General features: G+C 34.2%; 1 protein-coding gene across 1 annotated transcript; it reads right to left on the bottom strand.

The window, feature by feature from the left end:
* Nucleotides 1–11,045: 11,045 nt before the first annotated feature.
* On the bottom strand, nucleotides 11,046–16,880 carry LOC126763167 (phenoloxidase-activating enzyme-like). Its single transcript, XM_050480430.1, has 10 exons — nucleotides 16,735–16,880; nucleotides 15,042–15,202; nucleotides 14,921–14,978; nucleotides 14,709–14,863; nucleotides 14,581–14,629; nucleotides 13,575–13,726; nucleotides 13,078–13,135; nucleotides 12,241–12,410; nucleotides 12,032–12,182; nucleotides 11,046–11,961 (listed from the first exon to the last, which is right to left on the bottom strand). Exons 1-10 carry the CDS (start codon nucleotides 16,802–16,804, stop codon nucleotides 11,237–11,239), a joined length of 1,749 nt encoding a protein of 582 aa, XP_050336387.1. The 5' UTR covers nucleotides 16,805–16,880; the 3' UTR covers nucleotides 11,046–11,236.
* Between the last annotated feature and the right edge of the window lie 2,035 nt (nucleotides 16,881–18,915).

The following is an 18,915-nucleotide window of genomic DNA, read 5'->3' on the forward strand; positions in this document are numbered from 1 at the left end:
TTATTTCTCAATTCTCTCATTTCTAAGAAATGTTCAAATTTCTCCAATGGAATATGAACGGATTCTACAACAATTACACTGACCTAGAATTACTCATAAAAGAACAATCACCAAGTGTTATATCACTACAAGAAACACACTTTTTTGCCAAAACAATGCCCTGCCTATTTCTCCAACTTAACACAAAATCATACTAACAAGCAAGGTGTTGCTACCTTAATAAAAAAGATTTCCCACACAAACTTCTCCCTACATGTTTCAACATTGCCACAATAGCAGTAGAAATATTTATTGGATTTAAATTAACCATCCTAACTATTTACATTCCTCCACACCAAAACTTTAATATCAAAGAACTACGCGATATAATCGGACCTATCCAAACACCCGTACTTATACTTGGTGATTTCAATGCCTGGAGCCCTCTTTGGGGTTATGTACGTATATAGGAAATAATTCATAGAAGACCTTCTTTTAGTGGAAAACTTGACAAAACGACGGTTCTCCTACACATTTTTCTACTCATAATTCGTTCACGAAATGTTGACTTGGTCATTTGTTCTTCTGCTATCGCCCCCAAACTTAACAGCCAACACTAACTGATCTTTATAACAGCAAACTTCCCCATTATAAGTTTATCAACCCCTTTATCCAGAAAAGGGTCGGCGAAAATTTCGAGAAAAATTTCTGTTGGAAGGCAAATTGGTCCAAATTTCGACAACTCTGCGAAAATTTGTCTGCAATAAGTCCCATTGACGATAATATAAATAAAGAAACAGCTACGATTAAAAATAACAGAACTTCTGGTGCTCTATCCCCCAAACGGGTAAAAAATCTTCAAAAATCATATGCCTTATTGGTCTACGGAGTTATCTAAACTTAGAGAAGAAAAACAATCACTATGGTTAATTTACAAAAGAACTCGCTCTATTGATAATCTAATAAAATACAAAAAAAATGCAGTGTTTCAAAAATATTAAAGCCCCTATAGGGCTTGCTTACAAAACTCACCATTATCACCCGTTAACAAATCCCAAGAAATTATGGGCGGACATAAAAATGCTCTCAGGCTCCTATACCCAAGTTAATATTAAATGTATAAACACTCCAAATGGCTCAATTTTCGACTCAAAAGACATAGCTAATCATTTCGCCTCTGCATGGTCCGATTATTCAAGCGACTCAAATTTCCACGCCTCATTTGTATCAAATAAAAATAAACTCCTTAGTAGAAGGTACAGTACAATCACCCCCTTACATTACCGAATCTGACAAACCATCGCCGAATTCGACTTTACCTCTTCAATGTCAGGCAAGACGCCTGGTGCAGACAGAATTTCATTACCCATGCTAACACATATATGTATATATTCAAAAACAGAATTATTATAATTGTACAACAATATATATACACCCTCAAAGCTACGAAAAACGTGACAGTAGCCATTCCGAAATCCAATGTGGTGTCTAAAATGTTCTTGGTTACAGACCAATATCACTCGTTGTTCCTTTATGGCAAACTATTAGAAAAAATAATATCAAAACGTATCCTCAGAAAAAAACCTTCTCAATTTAAGGCTAGCGGAGGCTTGGATTTTACTCTTGTTTGATGATTTGCTTTTTAAAGTAACATTATCCAAAAGACACAAAATATTTAAGAAATTTGGACTTGGAAAAAGCTTATCATCTTACAGAGTTGGTTCCCATGTTATTCTGGACAGCTTGAGAAAACCCAATTGGAGAGGGAAAATATTTGTTTTCACCCAATTTTGCAAATCAATCGGAAATGGACTAAAATCAATACCAACACTACTAATATTTGATACCACAAGGATCAAGCTTTCCGTCGTCTACTATTTATAATCGCATTTAAAGAAAATAATTGATAATGTCGGAAATATAAACTCATTTCAGTATTATTTTCCTTATGATGTTGATCTTCTCCAAACAAAATAACTAAATAGTAAATGAGAACCAACCAAAAACTTTGCTTTCACAAAATTGGTAATGTTTGCTCAGAATATATTCCAAAAATGAATGCAAATTATTCCAATCTGTAGAAAACACAAATGTAATAACAAATGGGGTTATAATAGAAAATGCAAATGTACACTTAAATGCAATGATATCAAAAAGACTTACTTTTAAGGAACACTATATATTATTGTCAACTAATTTCTAGGCTTAATATAATTATATCTATCATCAAAAACTGTTTAATTCACATTCTTCTCTCATCATATTTTGTGCTTTAATTTTATCTAAGATTGATTATGGCTCCCTATCTATGGCAATTGGAAAGCAACATAAAGCAAATCTTTGCATTCATGCAGCTGTTAGAAGAAGTATTCATTCCCAACATCACCAATAAAGTTCACATTAACGGAAGCACTTCCATCGAGGAAAGAGTTACTTTTGCAAAGGCTTATTGGCTAAAACTACTATTATGTAATAATATTTTTCATGGTATATTAAAAGCCAAATGGACCGACGATACTAACTCCATATTCTTCCACTATTTCTAATTGCATTAAATGCATAGGTATTAAAATGAGGAAAAGTCTATTTCTTTTGCCCCATCATGGCTACTCAAAGAACTTTTCGATCTACATCTTCAAAAACATTAGTAAAAAGAACACCAATTCTTTATCAAAGTTTGTTCAAAGAGCGCATTTTTACAACACTACGTAGATTGGAAACTCATTTTACGATGACGCTTTACCCCGACTTTTTATCGTCTCTGCATTTTCGTTGGAAAGACATTAAAGCTGACACCTGCCCAATTACTGCTCAGTTACACCGCAGAAGCAGCAGCATCTATAATGCAAAATCCCTAGTACAAAACTCAAATGCCGGCATATCAAAAACATAATATCTACTGAAAGCAAGTCTACTATCTCAGCTCTCCTAAATGCATCCAACAAATCCTCTTCATTTTTCGCGCAAATTAGTTTTTGATTGGTATGAACACAAAATAGGTTAAAATTATGTGGATCCCCGAAACACGACCACATCAAAAAAATGAATAAGAAAAACTATTGGCGGGAAAAATCATTTGGGACTACATCGAAAAAAAGCACGATAATCCATTTAATTTTTCAAACAAAAAGCCATAAAAAATTATCATGCCTGTCAGAATGTGCAACACCACTACGCCATCTGCAGTCAAGAAGGGAAAATGCTTATCCGCCAACAGGCCATTGCCAAGATATAAAAGTCAAGGTTCGCCTGTTTGGTCAATTTTCTTCAATTTATTGAATGGAAATCGTATTTCATCCTGCCTATACTGTCAACATCGTCCTTAACCATATTTGATTGTGATGCGTCGTTCAACTCAGCAAGGACCAGTATATTTCAGAAGAATAAATTAATAATCTATTAAAAATAACATCTATTGTAAACATTTTTTGCACAAAAATATCTATGTATCTCAAAAAGTTTACAAACACATTTGTTATCCTTCCTTTTTAAATTTTTCTCATATTTGTTAAAAAACATATTGTATTGTAAAATTCTTCTGTTGATCTCTACTTAAGTCTTTTCAAATTAAGCCGTGTTGAAAGCCTTTGTTAGTGCCATTCACAAGGTTTAATGTATAATAATAATTGTATTATTATTTCGCGCGCATTGTGTTCTGAGGGGCTTTGAAAGGAAAATATTCTCTCTGGTCAAGAAAGCTTTAGCAGGTAACAGTTTATCCATCTCCTAGAACAGTGTTTCCCAAAGTGGGCTATAACGCCGCCTTGTGGGCGCTGCAGGTACATTACGTTATTCATAGACAACATTTAGTTGCTAGAAACTTAAGTAAAAAACTATTTCAATCACTGCAATATGTTATCAAAGCAGTCAATAAAATCCGCAACAGCTCTTTGAATGATAGATTATTTCATCAGCTTTCTGTTACTAATGACGAGGATTTCAATCGTTTGTTGTTTCATACTGAAGATCGTTGGCTATCAAGAGGCAATTGTCTGACTCGATTTTACAACCTGTTTGACTCTGTTATAGAGTTCTTAGAAACTAAAGATACAGAATTTCAAGACAAGCTCATAACATTAGAGAATGATATAGCTTACATGACATACCTGTATAAATTGTTCAACGAAATGAATCTCCAACTGCATGGCGATAAACTAAATTTAATTAAAACAAAAAACGCCGTTGCTGCTTTCGCAGCCAAACTGCTTCTACACAAAAAGAATACGAGCAGACGTGAGTTTCACAATTTTCCGAATTTATCAGTATCATGCAGTAACGACGAATTGTTTGCCTACTGCCAACAGTTGGAAAACCTCCACATTGACTTCACCGAACGATACCAGAACATTTTGAACTTGGAAATACCAGACTGGGTGTTGGATCGATTTTCAATTCTCGTCAACACAGGAATGTCACCACAAAGATTGACAACAAATCAAGTTCATGGTCACCAAGAACAGCTAATATACAAGTAGAACTTATAGAATGAACCCGACACAAACGAGGAAATAAAGAATTCTCCGTTAATATTTACTGTATATAGGTCACAATAATTAATTTGAAGTTATAGTGGTTTTTAAATAGGTGAAAAAATGGGGGCGCTAAAAAAATATTTATTCTCAAAGTGGGCGGTAGACAAAATAAGTTTGGGAACCACTGTCCTAGAAGAACGGAATGTACATACACAAAATTATAAGTGTTTCAATGCAGTAGCGGGAAGTGACAAGGAAAATTTCGAGAAAATAATCGGACATTCATTGCCAAATATCGGACATTATGCCAGCTATTTGGTTCGCCTATTCTATGAGAGGTAACAGTTTCTGATCAATGCAACAATGTAGTGATTAAAAGGAACAAAATGGTGCGTTAATAAAATCTCTCTAAAACCTGAGCTTATCTTTGTATTACAATGGAGAAATAAAAGCTATCACGTAAACTTCGCTTCTAAATCCAATTACCAATAAAAAATTTCAATTAACAATCTGCCCCTATAAATTACAAAACCTCACCATTTCCCACTTAAAAGCTTTAAATGTCATCAAGCCAGTCAATATTTTTTCTTAAGGTTTACCAACAATTGCCATCTAAGCACTCCAAAGGCATCAACAAAAACCATAAACGCAAAATTTTAAGAGCCCGAGGCCATTACACGACAATATTTTAACTGTCTATGGGTATGACGAGTACGTTTCAAGCGCTTGGCTGACAAATTGCATTTACTTTACGACTCCCTAGAAAGGCGATGACAATTTAATTACAACACTGACACACATATATGTATATATTCTTCTTTATATAGCATACACATACATATATATACATACATACATACGAAAATCGTACACAGCGGAACAATTCGGACACGCAATTGGTGGTAAAAAAATTATTCGTTGTTCCTTTAAAAATTGAATACAATGTATCCTCAGAGAAGAATTATAAGACTAGCGGAGGCTTCGTACTTTTATTCGTTAAGGTTAACTAAATTTGCTTTTTAAAGTAACATTATAAAAGACACAAAATATTTAAGAAATTTGTGAAGTGGAGAGTGACATTATCATCTTACCAGAACGATTTATGTCCATCTGGATTTCGAAGAAAACCCAATAAGAGAGGGAAATCAATTGTTTTCACCCAATTTTGCAAAATTACAATGGCTAATTAATACCAAGCTACTAATATTTGATAGACTGAAGCTTTCCGTCGTCTGATTTTTTAATCCAATATTAAAGAAAATAATTGCTGTCGGAACAGTGCTCCCTTCAGTACCGATTTTCCTTAGTGTTGTAGGAAAGAACTAGAAGTAAATGAGAACCAACCAAAAACTTTGCTGTCACAAAATTTAAGTATGCTCAGAAAGTATTCCAAAAATGAATGTAAGACCAATTAGGGGAAGAAAAGAAAGCAACAAATGGGGTTAGAATAGAAAATGCACATGCACACTAAATGCAACCATATCAAAAATCCCTGAAATTATATATTATTGTCTACAATGCCTTCAGAAATAATTATCCCATTCCAGCACAAAACTGCGAATCAAAATTTGAATATTTTGTGCTTTAGTTGATATCTGGCAAATCTTGTGGATAAGTAATTCTCATTCTTGTAATATGTAGATGTATTCATCTATTCAATGCCAACTTAAGCTTGCTGCAGCGGCTTCATTGGCTAAAATCTATCAGTAAACAATTTTTCAGGTTCATTGCACTGGCCACATTACATATTAGCCCTTTTATGTTATATGCATAGGTTTTAAAATGAGCAAATAATAACTGTTTTGTGAGTACTTTTGCTTCTCTCAACTGAGTTATACGAGTATTCTTATACCCGAGCGCAATTTTTTAGGGTAGCGTTTGTTTATACGATATAATTTTTTGCTTTACCCCCTTTTTATCGTGTCTGCATTTTCTGGGAAATACTTAAATGCCGAAGTTTGAAATTCCGACACAATTCAAATCTACAGCAAAATCAAAATACCGACAAACCCAAATGCCGGCATATCAAAAATATTTTCTCTGTAGGCAAAAAATAGTAAGACTTTTAAATCATCAATGGAAAAGGTCTTTATTTTTCGCGAGCAAATGTTTTTGATTGGTATGAATTATTGAAATAGGTTCGAGAACACGTTGTCCCCGAAACACGACCACATCAAAAAAAAAATAAGAAAAACTATTTTGAAAAATCATTTGGGCCTAAAAAAAGTGAAAGCACGATTGTTTGGAATCATTAAATTTTTCCTGAAACAGCGTTACCTCAACGTCTTAATAAATTATCAGGATGTCATGAAATGTATTATTACTGGCGATGAGTCTTGGATCTATGCTTACCAAAAAAACCCATCAAAGCAGATCAAAAGTCAAGGTTATGTTGGCAATTTTCTTCAATTATCGAGGCATAATGCACTCCGAATTCCTTCCGAGTGGCTGTCAACAAGGAATAATATTTGATTGTTATGCGTCGTTTGGGCATTTTGCACAGATTTTGAAGAATAAATTAATAATTTTAAAATTATGGATAAAGTCTTACTATTTTTTGCTCAAGTAGTATGTATTCAAACTTCGGTTTACAGCAACACTTATGACTCCCTTACTAATTTTTCTCATATTTGTTAAATCAACATTTGTATTTAAAATTCTTCTGTTGATTTCTATTGCAATTATTCAACATAGTGTTGCAAATGGTCTTTGTTATTGCCATTCTGGGTTCTTCGTTCCATTTTTCCCCAGCTTTTATTCAACTCGCGCGCATTGTGTTCTGCTTTCATTGTGTTTCGTTGCACATGGCGCTTTTGATTGTATTTGTATTGTTGTTGCCAAACATACCACAATATTGTCGGTGTTAGTTGGCAACTTTGCACTATTGCTACTCGCATTGTTATTGCTATATTGATTGTTGCCATTGTGTTGGCTGTTGAAAACTTTATGTCGCGCTTATTGCCTCTATTGCCGCTCGTAGCTTTCTCTATTTCTGTGACTAAAGTTTTTATTACAATGCGAATTACTTAGCTGGACGGCTTCTCGAATAGGGCTGCCATTTTGCTAAAAAAATGAATTACATGGGTCATTGCACGGTTTTGTAAGTGCTGAGGTTAGATGAACACAGCATCTTAAACATCACGTGATTTTACATTTTTTGGTGGAATTCTGACACCGAGTAACATTTAGAGAAAATATTTTACGAATTAAATTTCGAGCAGAAGAAATCAAATAATTTCAGAAAAGTGTTAGGGATTAGTCTTTAAAACTAAATGTTCGAAAACTTAAGTCTACTCTAAACTTTAATTAGCCTATAAGCTAGAAATATACAAAATGATTCATTTAGGACACGAATATTGATCTAAAAATATCTTCACATATAAATCCGACGATAATTCTCGGTTCCGGATTTACCCTTCGACCAATGAAAGATCTAGCCAAGAATAGAAGCGTGATCCATTTATTCTTAAGATTACCAATTTCATATATATAATATACATATGTATGTATGAAGGTATAATGAACCCGTTTGACTTTCTCTCAAAGAGGGAAAATGAGGACAGATTCTGATTAAAGTAGTGCTAGAACACAAAAAACTCGCTTAAGTATTACAAGTATTTCCCCGTAAAATTTAACTGTACTTTTGTCACGTGACATACAATTTCAACAGGCGGTAAAATCTTAAATTTTGAAGAGAAAGCTTTCGCATGAAATCCACCATGAACATACATAAATATTAAGAATAAGGATAGATACTAAGGAGTAAACTTATGCGTCAGTGACAAAACATCTCTGAGACAGAAAATTCCAATAATAAATTCGAATTTGCACAGTACTGTTCTATTCTTCCATTCGCTTATTTTTGTTAGTACTTGAACTCTGGAAGAGTGACTGTGAATTGATGAACGCCATCATGTCTTTGTACCCACCTTGTCTCACAAAGCTGCACAATTTTTCTGCCCAAGAATTGAGCTAAAACACTGTTACGTTTCGGTCTTGAAACTTGGAAAAATGTTGGCACTTCTCCCATATCCCCATATCTTTCATTTCTTTCAAAACTAACTGTCCTAACGCAGCTTCCGTGAGTGAAATCTCCTCATGGTTGTTTTCTTCAAAAAAGGTCACACAAAACGTTAACTCTTGCGAAAAAGAACATAAGTACATAGTTTATTGCAGCTGAGCAATGGTGTAAGTGGAAAACTGCTAGATGAAAAATATGGTGTCGGGACATCCACAATTTCGGACATAAAAAAATAAAGAAAAACTAAGGAAGTAAGTTCTCGTTTTTTATACCCTCACCGGTTATATTACAGCGCTGATTTTTGTTTAGCTTCTTTGCAAATTGTGCCGCTGTTTCAAAGAATAGGAAGGTGTTGCGGGAACCAGACTACCCAAAAATGGAGGATAAATTATATAAATGGTTCCAATGTCAACGAGAAAGACATATAACTGTCACAACAAATATTTTAAAAGAAAAGGCTGCTTAAATTCACACCCAATGTTATGAAAACAAAACATTTTCTGCCAGCAAAGGATGTTATAGAAAACAAAACAGAGAAACTTTTCTGCCAGCAAAAGTTTTTTGAAAAATTAATGAGCTGAAATTTTGGTTATATAATGAATCCGCATTATTCTGGAAATTACTTCCTGATCAAACATGGGTGTCTGCTGTAAAAAGAAGTGCTCCAGGGAGAAAAACATCTAAAGAGAGAGTAACATTTCTTGCTTGTGCAAACGGTGATGGCACACATAAACTTAAAATGGTGGTCATTGGAAAAGCGAAAATCCCAGCGCTTTTAAGAACTGTAGCGATCTCCCAGTTGAATGTTACTCGACAAAAAATGCCTGGATGACTTCAACTATTTTCGTAAAATGGTTTCACGAGTCGTTTGTCAAACAAGTAAAGGATTTTCAAGCGGAAAACAACCTAGATGGAAAAGTTATTTTACTAGTTGATAATGCTTCTTGTCACGCATCGGTTGCGCAGCTTACGAGCGATGATGGTAAAATTATAACCATATTTCTTCCACTTAACTGCACAGCTCTTATCCAACCAATGGACCAAAACGCAACACGTTTAACCAAATTGTTTTATCGCAAAGGCCTTTTGGTGCATATTCTGTCTTTGGAAGAAAATGATGTTTTCAAAGTCATTAAAAATCTCACAATAAAGGATGCTGTGTTTTTGTTTGCGAATTCTTGGGAAAAGCTGTCGTCTGATACAGTAGCAAAATGTTGGCAAAAAATTCTTCCCTATTCAGGGAATAACGATATAGTTAATACCGAAAACAATTCCGATGCTGACGACGATCCAGATGATAGCGTTTTTCTATCTGTTCTGAAAGAAAAATGGACGTCACAGCCTGAAGATGCACAAGAGCTAACAGAAATCGGAGCTTTGTTACAGAGAATGGATAATAACAATCAACAACTGCCACAATCTGAAATTAGTGAATGGCTTATTGAGATAACGACCATTTACCCCTCCATAGTGACGACGATTCCTCCGTTGAAGAAGTCGAAAACAATGACCCAAAAGCTAAACAGGAAGACGCTGCTAAAAGCTTCAGCACCTGTATACAATGGTGAGAGGAAAATAAAGTTGAATCGGACAGTTTGTGTATTCTTAGAACGCTACGTCAGCGAGCAATGGAGGCTAAACAAAAAAGCGTTCGCCAAACAAAATTAACCGATTTTTTCAAATAAATTTAGAATTTTATATTACACCGCTTAATACATAAAAAATTTCTAACGTTTATTTTCAATGGATTGTATTAAGTTTTTTTTTTGGAACATGTGTATTATTTGTTATAATAAACAAACAGAAATTTATAAATATTTTTTCTTAATACATAGTTCTGATATGTCTTTTGTAATCCGAATTCCCTCATATTCCGGATAGGGGCCGGTTTCAATTGATCCGCATTAGCGTATTTTCACTACTATGTCTGAATTTATTGAACAAAGAAATGCGTTATTGCACCACCTCACACTGCATTGGTTATTCGTGATCATTTTATTTTCAACTCGTGCCGCAACCACCGCATTCGCCTGATTTACCTTGGTGTAACTTCTGGCTATTCAGCAAATTCAGAGACCACTCCGAGGACACCGGTTTGACTCAATAGAGGATATATAAGCTCAATTGGAAAAAGCTCCGATGGCCATCAAGATGGAGAATTTTTCCAAGTGCTATGATGACTGGAAAATTCGTTGGCATAAGTGTTTTGCAGTGGGAGGGGATTACTTTGAAGGATATGAAATGAAAAAACAAAAAATGGGTGAAACGGTGGTACCACATCTACTTTATTTTCAATCATGACATTATATGTTTAAATTGTGTAATCGAATATTTAATAGATCCTAGTCATATTTATTAAATTTTGAATAAAATATTATAAATCATAAAATTAAAGTATATTATTTATTAAACTACTATTAATATTATTTATTATTATTTTATTTAAAAAATCATTGATGACGCCACCACATACTTTAAAATAAAAAAACTAAGTGAAGAAAGACATGACATTTTTAGTGTAAATATAGTTAGAAATGTATAGATGTGTTTCACACACAAAAAAAAATCGTTAATAACTTGTTTCAAACCTCTTTATTTTTTTTTTAATTTAAGTCTGACTAGTTATAAGTAGTGACATAGATATATATACATACATACATTAATTTTAATTTATTATGTCATTTATTTAGTTTTATTTTTTTAAGCCATAATAATCGGCGCAAATTATTATTGATTTTTTTACTTTAACCTAAGTCCCAATTAATTAATTTTCGCGAATTTCCCTTTTTATCCAATCCAAATACGGACTAATGCGCGTAAAAATAAATGGAAACCCCTGTTCTGGCGGAATTTCATAGCTTATAGCTTCGACACCCAGCAAAAAAAATGACTGCATTTTTCCAACGTTCGCTAGCGACATCAGCGCACCGCCAGAATCTAAAATTTTGTTGTCATGAACACCTTTATCTTTCACACAAACGTGTTTTGCTGTCAAATTAATGCCGGCTTCAGTCAAAAAACGATCCTTAAATTGCTCCATACTGGATATATGAACAATAGATTTCATTTTGAATTCTGCTACTTCCTCGAACAAGTGCGCGCCCCATCCGGATATTTGCAGTATCTTGTCGTCGTTAAAACTAGCCGATACGTGTTCAGTTTCGAAGGGTAAACAAATCGGTGCTACGTAACGTGTGGTATGTACCGACGCAGTCAACTGCAGCAACGCGAGATCGTTATACAGCGACTCATATTCGGGATGTTTGATTACTTTGCTCACAGCCAAATCGATTGAGTTTGACTCACAATCCATTTGATCGGCCAACGCCTGATTTTTACAATCCTGCATCACTGTTGTAGCCCACACACCCAAACGTGCGCCGGTTAAGGTCCACTCTGGCTCATTCTCATACAGACAATGCGCTGCGGTGAGCACATAACGCTCGTGTATAAGCGTGCCGCCGCAGTAGGGACGAGTTTTTCCCATTTCTGTAAGGTGCATAATTATGTATAAAGATTGATTTATTATATATGTATATATGCAAATATAGTTCAATACTTGTGTAAAGGAGCAACGCTGTCCAGGGATATTCCTCGTTGCTGGTAATTGAACCGGCGTCGAAATAACTTTCAGCTGGGAACACTACGCCGCAATATGGCGGCAGCGGTAAACTCAATTCTTCCGCCACCAGCGCCTCTGGACAGCAAACCTATTTTCAGCTGCATTATTTATATCAATTGTTAGAAACTTTTCGTTTTCTTACTCACTTTTGGAAACTTAGCGCCATCGCCGCAGAAGCTAGCATTCAAATATTTAGCATCATTTTCAAAAAAGTCAGGTTTCTGTAGAACCCGCATCAGCGATTCGCAATGTATAACGGAAATACAAGTGCCATTAGCACCATTAGGTGTTTCACATTTTTCTACTTTAGGAGCGGCTTAAAAGGTTGAAAGCAATAAAGAAGACATAATGAAATATGGCTGATATTTTCGATTTTGATTTCTTTCTTATTAAATGGAAAAAATGATTAAGGCAGCAACTGACTTTTAAATCACAAATCAATGTTCACCATATTTTTCAACTTAGGTTTTCGAATTCCATTTATACATTTTTTCTTCTTCAATAATAGTTGTTCTTAAAACAGACCAGATATCAACCAGTTGTACTTTGGCTATCACAACAGCAGTAAGAACCAAAATGGAAGAGTTTCGAGAATAAAGCACTTATCTAATTTATTCAATGACTTTTGAAATAACTTTGAAGAGATTTTCCTTGTCTTTAAATAAGTTCTTTGATGACTGTAATGTTTGAGGTATTTTTTTTTTAGTTCTGTCGTAGAACTAGACCAACATATAATATATAGAAAAAAACGAACGAGTTCGTAAAAGTGAAAGCCGGATTTAAGGAGACAAAGACAGCTGTAGAGGCAAGCTCTTCCTTTTGTATTTTTTAAGGAACTAAATCCGAAGAAACTTCATAGGCCTTGTTTCTTACCACTACAAAACATTTCTCTATAGATTTCTTTTATCGACAAACTTTCCACTTACCTGCTCATAAACCTAGGAAATGTGTAAATTTTCATATATTTATGTATGGGTAAGTACCTGTTGTTGTGGGAGTTTCCGCTTCTGGTACGGGAGAAACCACCGTTGGACAACAATACTGAAAGAAATACTCTTAGTTAAACAAGAAGCGACCAAGCTCAGCTGTCGCCGAGAAATATATGTATTATCTGTAAAATTGGTGATAGCTGTATCATGTTAGCTTCCTAGATATCTTAATTAAATCACTCCTGCAGACACTTCCTTGAGATTGATATGTTCCCTACAAAAGAAAGAATCTAGTGCGACATTTATGAACTCTCTCCTAGTAGCGCTCGCCACAATCTGAGAGGGACTAATTAGTTTATCTCCAGAGAAATCACTAAATATGTCGTATTCAGGACAAGCCTTAACAGTTACAACAACACAATAACTAGTAGTACATGCTCTAACCGAGTCTTTTGCTACATTTGTGGTCTCTTTCAATAACCTTTAATCATGAATCATAATCTTTGATTACTTTTAACTTTTTCTCGTCTAAAGAAACATTTTATACTCACTCTCTCTGAACTATCACATCTGCTCTTATCCAAAAACTCCATTTCTTCTTGTGTTGATTGATCTTTTCTAAGAAGTATTGCTATGGCCAAGCAATCGGCTGCATCCAAACAAATACCAGGCACACCCCTTGGTGTTTTGCATACCTGAACGGCTGAAAGAATATTTGACGAATGAACAAATACACGTTTCGGTACAAATGAGCACATGAATATCCTGATGAAAACGAGCACTTTTAGTTGACAATTAGCGATAATAAGACGAGTGTGGAATTGAGAGTATCGTCTTTTATATCGGTATTTAAACTTTGCATATCCGCATTTTATATTTTAAATATTTATATAGGTCCATTTTATTTGAGGTATGACCTTATTGGCTACTAAGAGGTCTAGTTTTTAGTTTTGGATCGAATATTTGTTAATAGTTTTTTTTTTTTTTTGAACAACCCCTTCATACACTCAAAGCTCTCAAATCTGATGATCTCGTTAGCTAGTTAATTTCACTTCTTTTTTAAGTGGTAAGGTAAGTTTGACAGAGAGGTATAGCGCAGTTCGCTAAATTTCAAATTATGACTCAATTACGGTTTTTGACTGAAAAGCCGGAATACCCTAAATGTGGAAGTTTTGTTTACTAATCGCATCAAATAGAATAAGGTTTCATCAAAATGCATTTTCAGAAACCAACGTCAATAACAGCAGTTCGTGCAAAAGTTTAATTGTATTTCAAGCGACGCGCGGAACAGAAATAATATCTAATGAATTCTCGACTCTTTCTGAAGTTTACGTACTATATATTAATTCGAACGGATTATATCTAATATGATCTGTTATTGCCCTATCTCTCACTAATCTGTACTCAAACGAATTCATACCAAAATTCAGTATTTCTCACAGACTTAATTGAGATATTCAACACCTGTTAACGACTCAAGCATTGTAATAAATCGCCATAAAATCTAAAGAACTGTATGTTTTCCGCAGAGCGTTTATTCGTATTGTGCACACTAACCTGCATCAGAAATTATAGGCACCTCATCATCATCATCCGGGCAACACACCTAAGAGAACGCGTTCAAAAATTTCAATTCACGCACATTTATTCCCGAAATTTCGTTTAAGATTTATGAAAATACTCACACTAACGGAATTATCGTTACTTTTGCATTGCTTATCTTTTAAATATCTTCTATCTTCTTGTGTTATATTGGTGTTCATAGCGATGTCATATAAGGCACTACAATTTTGTATCTTAACACAGTGACCGACAATACAACTTTTCTCGATTGGCGGAACTAAAAAACAATAGATGTGAAGTTAAATAATTACTTTTATATATTTAAATCACTCACCGAGTGTCGTCGTGGTTGTAGTCTCAGGCACTGGCCTTTCAGATATAGGACAGCATGCCTGAAAATTTAATTAAAAAATTTAGCACAGGTTTTCCTTTTTCACTGTTACATGAGTTCTTACGCTATACGGTTGGTTTGTGTAAGTGCAGACCTCAGCATGAGATTTTAATATAAAATGGTCAATGTCTGTTATAGGTTGCTTTTTAACGATGGCCATTAAAGATTCGCAAGTCTTAATATTTACACATTCGCCGTCCTCACCGTTTGGCGTTGTACACACATCTGTAATCAAACCGACTTATAATTACTGCAGTTGTGAAATGAGTTGAATAAGAAAACTCACGCTTCTACAAATAAAATATTATAGCAGAGCACTAACGACTTAAGTATACTACAAGGTATCAAAGTTACTGCGCTTCTATTACTAATAATCAATTGTTAAAGTACCACAGGCCTAAAAAATGTTACTGTCTATGTTTACTACTACTAAACCTACAACAACCAAATTTGCCGAGCACCGCCCACATTTTGATGAAATCACATTTTTCGGGATCTGACCGACCAATTTCAACTCACTTGAGCATTATTCTCATATATCTATGTCACAGTGTGAAAAACGAAACACAACCACGCCCACTTCTCATATACCAAACTTCGAAAACCAAATTCCACTTGATTATTAAGTAATAATTCTTTGAAAGTATGCCACCTTATGACCAAAAATTGTCCAAATCCACCAAAAACTTTTTAAGGTACCTAATGTGTGAACTCCAACGATTATAGTCAACTTTTGACAGTAAATATCGGTCAATATGTGACATACAAATTGAAATTCAGGGATAATTCTTCTCTTGCAATGGTATATATGTATGACCATGTATAAAATGAATGGGTTGAATCGGGTCAATAATTCCCTTAGCCCCCATTTATCTAATATAAAGATATTCGAACTTCCGGGTGGCTTTGTGCAGGTCAATATTTCAGTTATCTCAATAAAATTTCAGAACATGTTTTGCTCATAACAGTATATATTTGTGACTAAAATAGATACAATTGGGCGAAAACTTGGCCGATACTACCCCAACTCCTATATAGTACGAATCATGATTTTCTTTTTCTAAGAAACCTTATGTCGAATTATGAGTTATATAAATACATAAAATCCTCTGGTTCACGTTTTACATCTTAAGATATTTCACTGGCTTTGTTTCTTGCAAGTTGTAAGAGTACGAAATGTTCTGTTGCACCCGAACTGAGCGATTTCTTACTTGTTATATTTTGGATTGACTTTGGCAACAATTTCGCTGAATCTAGAAAAAGCATTTAAAAACGTCGAGGAACCTGCACTTGCTCGTGGAGAAACTAATGCGTCCTAAGAGAAGTGACCACTTGGTGCAAACATTCCTACCACTTTTGCTTAAAAAACACTACCGGAAACATCGGTCGAGCGCTATAATTTGATAATAACAGATTTTGCATAGCCAAAAATTGAGGTTATTTAATTGTACTATTCTCGATAAGTGAAATGATCTATAGGAATTGAGGTTAAAGATCTTCGACCGCGCATTCTCTCCAATCCTTTCAGATGATATAGCATTCATTAACTGGAAATAGCTTCTTTTTCACATCGTGTTGATGAATTATTACTCCTCGTCGCTATGCGTTAACAGATATGCTTCGTAAAAAAAACGAATCATAAATTTTGAGGTTATGGTCACTTCAATTGAATTGATTTTGATGAAATATGATTTTTTAAACTTCATTTCACTATTTCATAAGGTCCATATTACCTCGCGCGAAGAACCGACACTCACCTCCTTTAGTGCTTGTGGTTAAAACAAGCACGCAAAATAAAAATAATTGTATTCCAGGAAATACACTCATTTTTCCAATACAAAATAAATTTAAAGCGTGATTTAAGTCCAACTTGTGCAGCGATTTGATATGCACTGTGCCGCCTATGCGCTCAAGCTATACAGATTAAAATTTCAACGCAAATATTTATGTACTTATGCATATACATACGTATATGTATACAAAGTTATTCAGATTAATTTCTTATCAGTAAAAAATTAAATATACTAAACATTTTAGTACATATATACTATATATTAATGTTCTCCATTGGGGCGATTCTTAGAGAGGGAGTTCTAAATATTGCTAATAAGAGTACTTTAATAATACATTGTATATTATTTAATACATGAAAAGTATATGAAAATTTGTTTAGACCCCCATAGGATTTACGGAGCAGTAAACTAAACACAGCTAATCGCAACTAATCACAAACGGCAATAAATTTAATTCCGTGGGTTGCTTTTCGGGTACATAGAAATGTTTTTTTAAATTTTAAAATTATTGAAATTGCAGATATTTTTGCTTAAGAAGTTCGCGTTTTATATGATTTTTATTTTCAGTCTTAATTTCTGGACACCGCGATTGCGTCTTATAAACATTTTTAGTCTAATTATTCCTCATACACCTAAACATATGAAATTAATGGGTTACCTTTTCACTTGGTGGGATATTATAGCATCAAAAAATCTATATGTTTGACTGAAACTTTAAATAAAAAAATTATTAATATTTTTTTATTAGCTTCGTATTGTTGGTACCATTTAAAAAATTATATATAAGCTTTTGTTATTTGATTCCCATTACTTCATTATACCATCAACAGGCTATATTAGGTTTGTCTACATATAAGCAAACTAGTCCCCAGTTTTTGAGATCTCGATCCTTAATTTGTTTAACGTCCTTTTCTCCTCAAAAAGTTACACATTTGTCGGAACTGCCGCTATCGGACTATTATAGCATATAGTTGACATACAAACTAACCGGTCAAAATGAATATAATAATTTACATTATTTTAACAAGTTTTAACGCGAATATGTCGATGAGGGAGTATTATTTATATATAAAAATGTTTTAAAATATGTTATCGAGTATACCTGAGCAATGTCAAAATTAATACAATCAACCCGTCTCTCTCTCTGCCTCCAATATCTATATATTGTATATAACAAGTAAAATAGTGCTAAGCTCGAGTACAACCGAACATTTTATACTCTTGCAACTCGCAGGGATCAAAGCCAGGCAAATACCTTCCGATGTAAAACGTCAACCAGAGAATCGGAATCTAAGAAATTTTATATATATGTATACTATATACAATATAACTTATACACTGCCCTACATATTGGGCATAAGATTTGTTAAAAAAACAAAAATAATATCGACCCGACTTTATCCATTAACTATTATCATGCCATATACACTAAATAAAGTTTCTTTTGATTCAATAAGGTACCTCCATTCAATCACCAATCATATGGAGTAAGGTCAGTAAGATATTCGAAAATCCTGTACATACTGTTATAAGTAAAATATTTTCTGTAACTTTCATTGAGATAACTTAAATATTGGCCGATACATCCAGGCCAAAATCACCTGAAAGTTCGAAAATCTTTATATTCGGTGTATGGAGGCTCAGAGTAGTACTAACCACACTCAAGCCATTTTTGATACACAGAATTACCATTGTCAGGAAGGATTCTGTCTGAACTTCAATCGTATATCCCACACATTGAATGATATTTTCGGTCAAAAGTCAACTATAGATACTGGGATCCACATTTTCGGTACCTAGGTTCTTGACCAATTTTTGGGTTGGATATGGACAATTTTTGGTCACAAGGCGCCATACTTTAATTGAATTATTACTGGTACTACTATCCGTATTATTTTATTCCGTTATTAATTAGCATGGTGTTATATGGGAAGTAGGTCTGGTTGTGGTCCGATTTCGCCCATTTTTACACTATGACATAGGAATATGAGAAGAATGCTACATACTAATTTTAGTCGAAATCGGTTGAACGAGTCCGGAGATATGTGATTTCATCAAAATGTGGGCGGTACCACGCCCATTGTCCAATTTTCATACCGGCTCCTATAAAGCTCTCTCATGATATCTCGTGGGTAAAATTTTATG

This window comes from Bactrocera neohumeralis, chromosome 6 (genome assembly GCF_024586455.1).
Source record: "Bactrocera neohumeralis isolate Rockhampton chromosome 6, APGP_CSIRO_Bneo_wtdbg2-racon-allhic-juicebox.fasta_v2, whole genome shotgun sequence".
Classification (NCBI taxonomy): Eukaryota; Metazoa; Arthropoda; class Insecta; order Diptera; family Tephritidae; genus Bactrocera; species Bactrocera neohumeralis.